This window comes from Polistes fuscatus, unplaced genomic scaffold (assembly GCF_010416935.1).
Source record: "Polistes fuscatus isolate 324 unplaced genomic scaffold, CU_Pfus_HIC Scaffold19, whole genome shotgun sequence".
Lineage (NCBI taxonomy): Eukaryota > Metazoa > Arthropoda > Insecta > Hymenoptera > Vespidae > Polistes > Polistes fuscatus.
The window spans coordinates 2,142,311-2,154,929 of record NW_025113095.1 but is presented as its reverse complement, the minus strand read 5'-3'; the positions used below and the strand labels follow the sequence as shown (position 1 = coordinate 2,154,929).

At 28.5% G+C, this 12,619-nt stretch overlaps 2 protein-coding genes across 3 annotated transcripts in view; one reads left to right on the top strand and one right to left on the bottom strand.

The window, feature by feature from the left end:
- The window catches only part of LOC122515902 (microphthalmia-associated transcription factor), a 79,821-nt gene extending 76,743 nt beyond the window's left edge, over positions 1-3,078 (bottom strand). The window contains exon 1 of the mRNA XM_043633395.1: positions 2,903-3,078. Coding sequence (XP_043489330.1) covers positions 2,903-3,078 — 176 coding nt within the window. The remainder of the gene's footprint in view (positions 1-2,902) is intronic.
- Positions 3,079-3,545: 467 nt separating this feature from the next.
- LOC122515658 (procathepsin L-like) lies at positions 3,546-10,467 on the top strand. 2 transcript variants are annotated; one of them, XM_043633056.1, is made up of 5 exons: positions 3,546-4,226; positions 6,865-7,041; positions 8,162-8,521; positions 8,652-8,812; positions 10,229-10,467. In XM_043633056.1, exons 2-5 carry the CDS (start codon positions 6,958-6,960, stop codon positions 10,425-10,427), a joined length of 804 nt encoding a protein of 267 aa, XP_043488991.1. In that variant the 5' UTR covers positions 3,546-4,226; positions 6,865-6,957; the 3' UTR covers positions 10,428-10,467. The 2 variants fall into 2 exon arrangements, with proteins under 2 accessions (XP_043488991.1, XP_043488990.1); XM_043633055.1 differs by lacking the exon at positions 3,546-4,226 and adding an exon at positions 6,196-6,609.
- Positions 10,468-12,619: the final 2,152 nt, after the last annotated feature.

Genomic DNA, 12,619 nt, shown 5'->3' with positions numbered 1-12,619 from the left:
TTTAGATACAATAATCATTAGATTAATATTGCGGCACGATTAAAAAAGTTTCTTCTTGGTATTTAAATTACTGATTGGGAAATTACCAAGTTTTCTAGTAATATTACAAGCCTAACTATTTGTCTAAATAATTTCAAATAAGTGTTACTCTAATCATGGTCAATCAATTAATAGAATACTATTAATTAAATAATTTGAATATACATTATTATTTCATAGTTTGTTTTTTTCTTTTTGAATACATATAGTGATTATTATTTCTGAACGCATTTTATTCAAAAAAAGAAAAAAAAAAGAAGAAAAATATTCATTCGTTCAATTTGAATATAGATTTGTTTGAAATAATTTTAAATAAAATAAAAGAAATAATAATACGTTGTAACAACGAAACATAACTTCTTTTTTATTCATCGAAGATTGATAGGTAAAGTACCGTGTTGAATTAGATAACCCTGATTCCGGATAATGAGCTGAAAATAGAAAACTATAAATACCACGGATACGCGTCTCTTCTTAACGCTTTCGAAGCATGACTCAACACGTTTTGTGAACTGTCACAAAAAGCATTACACGTCTGTCGTTAAATGAACGACATTCCTCAACGCAGTTTTGACATACATAAAAGAAAAAGATCATTTTCTCGCTGGAAAAACACAAAATTCGCTCATATTTCTATAATACAATTGTACAGACGTGAGAGATTTTTCGAAAATTTGTATATAATTTTAACATTCTCGTACTTATCAACATTTATAAGAATCATTTTGCAATATTCAATCAATCGCATAAACAAAAATATTAGAAACTAATAAAACGAGCTTTCAAATTTGGAAGAATATAAATTTTTCATACGCGATTTTTCCGTATCGAAAAAGCCTGAATTCGAAAATAAAAATCGTGGGGGGTATTCATCGACAAAGATGGAGGAGGAAAAGAAAATAGAAAAAGAAAAACCTAGCGGAATTTTTTCGGAATGCGCTATCGTTCGATAACCCGTGTAAACGAAAAGAAAAAGAAATAAAAAAGAAAAAAAAAAGAAAATAAAAAAGGGAATGCTCGACGAATTCGCCAATTTTTTATGAAGAATAATTCCGGACTGTGTATGCGCCAAATTGAATATACATATACAGGGTGTACCCGTTTCAATAAATTTCCTTTTCAAACGAATCATTTCTATATGTTCATCGAATTAAATTAAAATCCTTCAATTTCATTTTAAAGAAAATCATAAAAATGTTTACACGAATTTAAGAACGGTTGTGTATTTAATAACAAACTAACTGTAAATGTTTCTAATGTTTTTTCTTTGCCTTAAGTAAGAAAAGAAAAAAAAACAAATAAATTAGTCTGAAAGATTTGAGAAAAAAAAAGAAGTAATTGATTTTTAAATCACTTAGGAACATTTGGCTCACCTAGGAATTTTTGGCCCTCACCTTGTACACGTATGTATATATGTGATGCATATATATATACGTACATGGGAACTACGAAATTTCAGTCGTATTTAAACTTGGCAAAGATCCATAAGAGAAAACTATTAGTACTATAGTTATATATATATATACATAAACTTCATTATTATCGATTAACACAACTCCTAATATATTGAACGAATATATGAGTGGGTTGAAAAATTTTGAACATAACGCATAAACAACTTTTTTCGATCCAACTTACTTTTTAACTTTGAAACTCTACAAATTTTCAACCCATCTTGGTATACTTAAAATATATAAAATGTTTTGTATTCTTTTTATTGTTAAATTAATGAACACAAGTGTTTCGTTCGTTTATGATCGATCATGATAATAACTCGTCTTTCTTTTCAATTGATCACTGTACACCAGTGAGTGACAATTTTGTATCTTTGTTCGTGTTGTATTTCATATAATTCATTACGTTGATTATTATTAACGATCTCATGTGCATATATTGGTTCAATTACAATTACGTATATACGTTGATCATTCGACGTTACTAAGAAGTTATATTCGACTCATTCTTATTAAAGATTCCATGCTCGTTTTGTTCTGTCATTTGGGTTAATCGTTTGGTTAAAAAATAAAAAAAGAAAGAAGAAGCATTCTATCTTGGTAAATTACTTGTTGTAACAAATTGTACAACATTTTTTTCTATGTTTTAAGAATATTAATTAAGTATAGACGAACATGTTGAATATTAATAAGTGGATATTTTTTGAAAGTTTACATTTATTTTCTTATATTTTTAGAAAGATTATTTCGAAGTAGGCCAAAAGTTTCTAGGTGTGTACAAAATTTTGAAATGTGATTTTGAAAATGAATGAATTTTTATTGGAACTTCTTGGACTTGTAATTTGATTTAATATTATTGATTTTAAAATTATATCTGAAAACTTTTTTTTAGGATCATCCTATATAAATGAAGATAAGTATCTTTTTTTCTTCTGCATTTAGAAAATATACGGATACAAAGTTTTTGTACCTATATTAAAAGAAAAAAACAATGTAATAATAATAATCTCGAATCTCCAAACATATTTAAAATCCAAAAGAAACAAATATCATCATATATCTCAAAAGCTTATAACATAATCTCAAAAAAGATAAAAAACACGTGTAAAGGAAAACAAATTTAATCTGAAAAAAGAAACTTACTTAAAAGACAACAATTTAAATATAACTGTAGAAAACAAGAAGAAAGTTTAAAAGAGGGAAAAGATAGAGACAAAAAGAGGCTTAATCTAAAATAAAGAAATAAATAAATGACTAAATAAGTAAATACGTAAATAAAAAAGGAGAAAAAGAAAGTAACATATGCAATAGAGATTAATTTCACGCGCATGCGCAAAGGTAGAACGGTGAGAAGTAAGATGCGCGGTTACGTTCGAAACGTGTAAAAGTTGAATTGGTCAGTAACATACCTGCCGGTGTCAGGAGCACGACTCTTCAACTCGTAATACATAAAATCTTTCGTAGTAGTTGATAGAAGTGATAGTGCTTGTTCGAAGTCGTCATCACCAAATCCGTGTTGATCGTTCGTATCGATATCGTTAAGAGCAGCGAGATCGAATCCCATATCGATACCAGATTCATCCATTCTAACAAGATCCAAGAAGGAGGGAAAAAATGAAAGAAAAAAAAAAGGAAAGAAAAAGAAGAACGTATCAACTCTCTTCTCTTCTGGTTATGTTATTTTTGTTTTGTTTTCCACTTTACAGCTCGTTTTCTCAAAGACTTTCTTTTTCTTCGTACACAAGGTTATACTTGACGTATATATGTATATATGTGTATATATATGTTTCTCTCTTTCTTGCTGTTAAAGACACGTTTCCTCCTTTCGAAAACTATCGTCCCATCTCTCTCCTCTTCATCTTCATTACTTTCTCTCTACCATCTCGTTCCCCCTCTCTTTCTCTCTCACTTTCTCTCTCCTTCTCTTATTAATAATTTCGTATGTTAATCTTCTCTATCGCACAAATCAACATGGCGCCGATACTTTTTCATACACCAATCGTGAATTTTAATAAAATTTACCAACAAAGTGTATCGTAAAATAATCGAAAGGAAGAATGCAATGTAACAAAATAAAAACGCGAATATAATACACGACGCGCGAATCAAACAAAACGTTGGACCGGACTGGGAGCAAAGTGCAGGGGGGGCAAAGGCGGGGGGCGTTGAGGGAAGAAGAAAACAAAATATGTTCGAATAAATATAAAAAAAAAAAAAAAGAAAAGAAATAAAAGATAGGAAGGGAAAAAAATCGGGTGCAACTGTGACACGGCAGACTCCCAGTCCCGCGGGATGTCGCGAATCGCGATCACTGAGCGCGCGCGTGTGCGCGCTGCTAGCGCGCAGTGCGAAGCGAAGCGCAGTTCGCCACTCGCACGCGCAAGTCGCTGCTGACGACACGACGACGACTATACGTCCAATGGGGGTACGAGAAAGAGAAAGAAAGAGAGAAAGAGAGAAGGGGAACTACCCAACCAATTACAAGGAGTGGGGGTAACCGATACCAGTTCGCGCGCGCACGATCTATACACTGCATAAGTATGTATGCGTTTAACAAAGAGAGAGAGAAATATATATATATATATAGAATGAAAAAATAAAACAGAGACAGATGAATAAATCTTGCTTTTTATTATACTCGGGATAAGAGTAACGAAGGGAGATGCAATGGAGTATACCATTGAGGATTAAATGTTAACTAGAAATGATTAGGAAATTTTATTACAATACATTGTGAGTAATATTTTTGCTGTTATTATTTGAAAGGAAGATGTAGATGTAATATGAATTATGTATTTATATTACAAATGACTGTCATTTGTATTTGAAATATTGTACATTGTTTAAAAATTTTTATCGTTTTTGAAAGAGAGAGAGAGAGAGAGGGAAACAGTGTACTAACCTCCTTATGAATATTACATTTAAAAAAAAGTTTTCAAATCTATAATTATCATATAAAACTTACTAAATTATTAAATATTATTTGAAAACTTATTAAATTATTGATAATCAAGCTTGAGGAGAGAAATAATAAAGCAATAGACTTAAATTGAAATCACAAAGTAAAATGCAATCATAAAAAGAGAGAGAGAAAATAAACAATACAAACTGAATAATAGAACATAGAAAAGGATTTAAAAGGATATGAAATATAATAAATTAAACTCAAATTAAACCTTTTTCGAAGTAGAGGAAGAGAGAATTATGTTTATATATTATTAATTATAAGAACTATGTTGCTCGGCCGGTGCACACTGTCTATACAATTACTACGCGTATCGCGGATTAATAATGCGCATGCGCAGACACTATTTTACGCGCGGTCGCCGTAACTATTGCCACCTACTGGCGTTTGACGTACTACACTCATTCTTTCTCTCTCACTCTCATTGCAAAACTGTTTTCAATTTCTGTAAATAGAAATTATTCGAAAATTTCAATAATGCATTGTTAAAAAATAATATAATCATAAATAATTTGTTCATTTGTAATACATGGTTTGAAATAAATGTGTAAATAATATAGAGGATCTTTTAAATAAATATTGTGTAAAAAAATGATTTACATTATGTCCTCTTCTTCACAAATACATTTATCTAAATTATAATATTTTTCAATAAATAAAACTTGTTAAATATTACATCATTCTTCATTTTCATTGATTATCGACTTATACAAAAATATAAAAATAATTAAAAATAATATTTCAAACGATATTACATATAACTTTGCATGCAATTAAAAAAAAAAATTTAGACGAGCATTGAAATTTGGTGAAAACATTCGAATATATCTCGATCAACGAATCCTTATCATACCAACCTGCCAGATAACGATAATGAATGTAACAAGCGTGAAAACCGATGCTTTTATTTAAACTGACGTCTTTTCTCGTATTAATCGATGTTGCACAAAAATGAAAACAAATAAAAGAAACGAAGAAAAGGAAAAAAGTTCAAATATAAATTCATGACACGATCGATGGAACATGAAAATTGTATCGCTAACGACTACGTGCTTACGAAAAGAGACAACTCGTCCTTACCTTACTCGTTTTACATTGGTATATAAATATATACAAGGTGTCCTAATTTTTTTCCACAAAATTTTACCACCATATTCTATAGGTAAGAATAAACGAAATATCTTATACAAATGTAGGCTCTTATAAATGTTTAATTAAAAAAATATGAAATGAAAACGGATCGGTGTTTCATCGATGGATTTTTATTTGTAAGAAATGTTTATCAAACGCAAATAAATTATTTTGAATCATTAAATATAGTGGTAAAATTTCGTGGATAAAACTGGAACACCTTGTATATAAAATTTGTATATGTATATCATATATGACTTGTTGGTAACACGCAAGTAAAATATTGAAACTAACGAAAAGAAACGTAGATTATTTCTCGGAAAAAAATGATGCACTTCTGGATGCTAAAAAGACCGTGCAATGTTTCTCTTTCAATTTAGTTTTTTTTTTCTTTTTTCTCTTATCTTCATCATCTTGCCAACATGTCTGACAAACTAAAAAGCAATACTGCAACGCATCTTTATAAATACTATATCTTTTTTTCTTAACATTTTGTAATAAAAATTTGTATAATATAATGCAATATATATTATGTATAAGATATTAGATTGTAATGAATTTAATGATGTATAAAATTAATACCAAAGAGAAATTCTTTTTGTAAATTATAAAATTACATAACGTGAATCAAATTAATATGAATACAATTAATGAAATACTGCAAATCTTGTAATATTTACTAAAATTTCCATATATACGTGTATTTATATACGTATATCTGTAAATGTTTAATAAATTACGAACGATTCGATGGCGTAATTTAATAATTCCTGCTGAAACATCAACTTTTTGACTCGCGACATTAAAATAACATATTGAAAAATAAAATCGAAGTAACAGTAACGAATTCAGTTCGTCTTATTCAACATTACAACGATGATTCGTTTACGATGGATTTTATATTTTTCGTTTTTCTTATTAATTCTATTAAAAGTAAGAGGATACCAATTATTTAGTAAGAACAAACAATTACCACCAAAGATTTCAAGCAAACTCGACGACTATTGGCAAGCTTACAAGGTAACGAATGTTCTTAAAGTAATGTAAATCAAAATTTGTGTCGAAACGAAAAGAAATATAAAATAAATTATATAACGAACAAAAAAAAATCTTAACATATATGCACGACTAATTAATGAAATATTAAATATTAACTCACGTGTTAATTCTGATAAATTGTAAATAAAAATTGTAAGAACAAATACGAAATAAAAAAAAGTTGAATCTCTCTTATTGACAAAAATTAATGGACGATCGTTAATCCTGACAAAACAGGCACACTTCAACAAGACATACAGCGGAAATCTCGAGAACACGAGACGAATCAAGTGGGAAGAAAATCTCGTGAAGATTTACGAACACAATTTAATGGCTGCAGCGGGACACCACGGTTACACGTTACGAGACAACCATATCGCAGATCTAAGCACTCAACAGTACGTACGAGAAATGGTTGGTAAGAATTTTTAAACCTTTCATAGATAAACAAATGATACGCCGTATTAGACAAATTATCTCTTTGATAATATATATTTTTTTTTTTCGAATACAAACTTTCTACACATAATATAACAAACAAAATTGTATATTCTCTATTTAATTTGTCAAATAGAATCAACCCCGTACTCTGATTATTTGTACGACCAATTTCACAAGAACACCTTGTATAATTTTTATATGTGAAAATTTATTTATTATAAATTTATATGAGAATATATTATATGAATAAATATTATTAATACTTTATATACTTATATACATATTCATATTGTAGATTATATATATATATATATATATATATATATATATATATAGTATTGAAGAGTCATGTTGGATATATCGTCGTCATTAATATTATAAAACTTGGCATGATCGTGTACGGCTTGTTATCATGTACAACAGTCTCTATAAATTATTCATAGAGTAAAGAACTAAACCGAGATAGCTTATTTAGGAAGCATCCATAAATTTCGTGCTTCGTGTTATTACACCTTTCTCACATTCGTGATAATGGAAACATAGAGATGAGAACGAACGTTAAGACGATCTATCGATCGAACGATATTTATACACATATATATAAAATACATATACATAACTTATATTCTTTAAATGTATGTAGATCTTCGATTATGCGATAACGTGCTTAAGGACTTTCTTGAATCTTACGATTTAGTTTGTCTCTGCATAAATATTTATACATACATATGTAGATATTTTATTTAAATTAGAATATTTTAAAATATATACTATGATTAAAAGTACTCTGATATAAATATTTGAATTAATTAGAATCTGTGTCACATTATTTTAGAATTCTTCTTATATCGTTATGATACAATAATAAATGAAAGTAATTAAAATTATCAGAAGTAATTGTAATGAAATACTTCACAATAATTATATTTAAATTATATACAAATTGTTTATAAATATATGATCTATCTCTAATAATCAAATAATCTTTCAATACTTTGAAATAAAAGAACAAAATTAATGTCAACGAGTTTAAATCTTTTTATTTTGTGTGTGTTTTTTTTTATGTATTTTTCTTTTTCAAATAAAATTCTAGGTAAGATTAAGACCAAGTAGAAGAAGACGTGTGTCCGATGACGAGTTGGTCTCGTCAGCTTTTAATGATCCAAAACTCGTACCATCTCACTTGGATTGGCGAGAACGTGGCTTTGTGACGAAGCCAGTGAATCAAATGAAATGTGGAAGCTGTTATGCATATTCAATAGCTGGCACGATAGAGGGCCAATTATTTAAGCAGACTGGCATGCTAATACCATTGAGCGAACAGCAATTGGTTGATTGCAGTACGATCACTGGGAATATTGGTTGTAACGGGGGTTCCCTTAGGAATACCCTGAGATATCTTGAGAAATCTAAAGGAATTATGCGCCAGGATATGTATCCTTACAAGGGTAAAGTAAGTATCCTTGTAATCCATTCTTTCTTTTGTTTCTTTTCTTTTTTTGGAAAATGAAGTAGTACAAAATTTGGGAATTTTGCAATATATTGAAAATTTACAATAAAATGTCTTCGTACTGTTTTATTAGCAAGGCCAATGTCATTTCGTAAGGGATCAAAGTATCGTTAACATAACGTCATGGGCAGTTTTACCAGCACGTGACGAAAAAGCATTGCAAGTAGCTGTTGCAACGATTGGTCCTGTAGCAGCATCCATAAATGCGAACCCGAAGACCTTCCAGCTCTATCAGTGAGTAAATGTATATTTTCGAATTTATCTTTCATTCGAGTTGAAAGTCCCTGAGAGAACAAAATATATTCTGCGTATTAATTTATACCTATTAATAATTCATATTTCACAAAAAGCAAGAAGAAAAAAGAGAAAGCATTTCTCTTCTTTAAATAAAACTATTTCGATATCTCAATGATATTACGTTAATAGATTTTTCTTTAATATTTATTCCAATAATCTTGCATTATATTATGCGCTCAAATTAAATAATAATAATAATAATATATAATCACTTATCGGGTCATTATTAAATTTTAATTTTAATATTACGATTATACGGATTAAATAAAATAAATAATCGTTTTGTTATATAATTTGTTATCATTATATTATATATATATATATATATAAATTGAATGAATCGTATACACATTATTCGGATAAATCGTAAGATAATTTTAGTCATATTAAAAGATTATATTTTTTTAAATATATAACGTCATATAATTTTTGAAAAATATTGATCTATAATTTTTTTTTTAATATATTTATGATATACAAAAATTTCTAATTACTTTTATAAAATAATCGGAGTTGAATGCAACTTGGAACAAATAAATTTCTACAAACATAATTAATATCTATACTAACACGCGCGCAAACTTATATACACATATAATATTATTTTTGAAATTCAAACAACCGGATAATACTATCAAACATAACTCATTAACTATGGCCAATGATGATGATAATAATAATTATAATAATAATAATAATAATAATAATGATACAAATAAAAAACTAATATCTTTTCTTACTCACTTTTATATTTACGCAACAATTTCACACTGTTGGTGGTCGGATTAATAATTATTTTAAATGAAACAATCAATTAACTTTTATAGTAATCAATATATCATAATGATTTTTTTGGAAGAACGTGACCTTTATCGCAAAACGCGTAACGTTTCTCATTTCTTTTTTGTAATACAAGGCATAAATACCATCGAAAATCTTTGAAAAAAAAAAAAAAAGAACGTGATTAATTTCTTACGATGATAACCTTGGCAAAAAATAAAATATGGCAAAAAATGTAACTAATCTTCCCGACGAGTACTCAAGTCATCGAACTCGTGTTATTTCAAAGGATAAAATTTGCATCCTCGTTGCATTCTCATTTATCCAAAATTTATGCATACCGTAAGATTATTTATAATATTTTTTATGTCATACATTAGATAACAGTGTACGTTCAGATATTATTATTTATATTTAATATTACGTATTATACAAAATTATATTATTTGAAATTTGTGATAATCAAAATTATCCATTTAAAATGAAACATAAGTAAAATATTTATTATTATTATTATTATTATTATTATTATTATTATCTATGTTTAAATAACTGAAAATAATAAATTTACAGCCAAGGCGTTTACGATGACGTTGCATGTTCCTCGGATATAGTAAATCATGCTATACTAATCGTTGGATATACCCCAACCGAGTGGATTTTGAAGAATTGGTGGGGTGAACATTGGGGTGAGGGTGGTTACATGAGATTGGCAAGACACAAAAATCGTTGCGGAATTGCTAATTATGCGGCTTATGCGAAAATTGAATAATTTATTACCTGTTTATTTTATTGGCCGATTAAAAAAAAAAGATAAACCTATATGACAACGAATTGAACTACTACTACTACTACTAGCAAGTATTATTAAAAATTAAATTTATTCTAACTATTATTAAAAACAAACATTTAACTGTATTACCATTACAACACTGTCCAACTATTATTATTATACCTACTGTAAATTTTATTTTAATTATTATACGTAAAAATTATAAAAGAAATTTATATAGGAATTATTTAAAACTTAATTTAACACAAAAATGTATTATCTGTCGATTGTATTGAAACGAAACTTTGTCGGAAAATAACTTGAGCATGAAATGTTTTACGATTATTATTATATACAATACCACAAAATCCGATTTGTTTTTGACGTTTGTTTAGGAAAAGTTGTAATACAACGCGCGTAATACGATTTATAGATAGTATGACGTTGGATGAAAATAATTCGTTATTCAGAAAGTTGCATTATCCTGAAATATGTGTACACATTCGCGTTACCTTGGATGCTCTTAAGGGAGTACGTCCATAAGGACGAATAAATTCTCTTTTTCTCTCTCTCAGCAAACCTTTCCACAACCCTTCGTACGTACAGCCTAAGGATAAATTGGACAATGAGACTATGAAAGCTTAGTATACCCAGTGTCTCATATTCAAACAATTTATACAAATATCTTTGATACTATTTTATGTTTTTAAATAACGTATTTTACGTATTTCATTCTTTTCTTTTTTTAGAGATACGACGAGGATAATAACAATTTGTTTTAATGCCAATCGATATTTGAAGTTTAAAACAAATGTTGTAAGGAATATCAATACGAGTTGAACGAGTACCAACAATGTACCTTTATATTAATATTTCATCAAGTTATAATAATTTAAAGTTTGAACAATTGTACGCAATTGCTATTGATACAAGTTTTACTTCAAACCATCCTATAAACCATTCATTGTATCAATCAATATTTCTGTACGCTCATACAATAATCACTTATTTACCCCAATGATAATAAATTCAACACAAAAATAATAATAATAATGATAAGATAACATACAAATAATTAGAAGAAAAAAAAGAATTGCACGATAGACCGAACGGAACGTTTGTTTCTTTTCCCCATATTGTTAGCAGAAAATATATATAATAAAGTTATTAGAGAGATAATTTAATCGGTAAAACATTTCTCTTTTATCTGCTGCGAGTAACTCGAAAAACTTTTGACGAAATTCAAAAATCTTTACGAACGAGACCCCCTATTCTTTCTTCCCTTTGTTCTCTCTTCAATTCCGCGACCACTTGTATATAAAAATAATCTACAAAATTTATGGAGAATAATAAAAATAACACTAATCAAAAAAAAAATAAAAAAATAATTCAGTATTATTAACGAGTCAACGAACCGCGCGCACAATGCTTGCGCAATTTCCGCGTATCGAGCGAACCAAACAAAGATACATATTATATATATATATATAATATAAAATATATATATATATATTATGCATATACTTTTATTTTATATATATATACCTACTCCTACGAAATTTCTGCCGCTACTGCATTCGTCGAGATAATTTTCGTAGGGAATACTCAACTTTCTCTCTCTTTCTCTCTCTTTCTCTCTCATTTTCTCTCATTTTCTCTTGCCATCTCTATCTTTATTTCTCCTACATTCTCTTTTGTATCTATCTCTCATTCCGTGGCTCTCCGTCTCATTCTTTCTTTTTACCGCCCACCCCCCCTCCTCCTCCTCCTTGTCTCTCTTTCCGTAGGAAACTGGTTAGCACAGTGGAATAAAAGCAACGGAGAGTTTCAACTTGCGCAAATATTAAATCGTAAATCATGTTAATCGAGAAACCGGCCGGTCGGAATGCAAATGGTTTTATTAAATTGTCCGAAGTTAACGTTGCTTATCCTCCGGCCACTAGATTTTATGGAAATTCAAGGAGAAGCCTAAAGAAATAATAAGATAAAGAATTTAAACGAAAGAAATGTGCAAAACAAAATCCAACGTGAAACCATATCGTTCCACCTTTATACAACATAACGAATATCATTTTATTTACATTTATTTATATTTATTTATATTTATTTATGTATTTATATCGATTGTATATTGGGTCGGGGATTAATTTTATTCGTATTTTAATGGATAAAAAAGAAACAAAAGTTTTTCT

Coding starts and splice junctions, on each gene's coding strand:
- LOC122515658 (XM_043633055.1), top strand. CDS start 6,466: ATGATTCGTTTACGATGGATTTTATATTTTTCGTTTTTCTTATTAATT. Junction 8,522..8,651: donor TGTATCCTTACAAGGGTAAA/GTAAGTATCCTT, acceptor CTGTTTTATTAG/CAAGGCCAATGTCATTTCGT. Junction 8,813..10,228: donor AAGACCTTCCAGCTCTATCA/GTGAGTAAATGT, acceptor ATAAATTTACAG/CCAAGGCGTTTACGATGACG.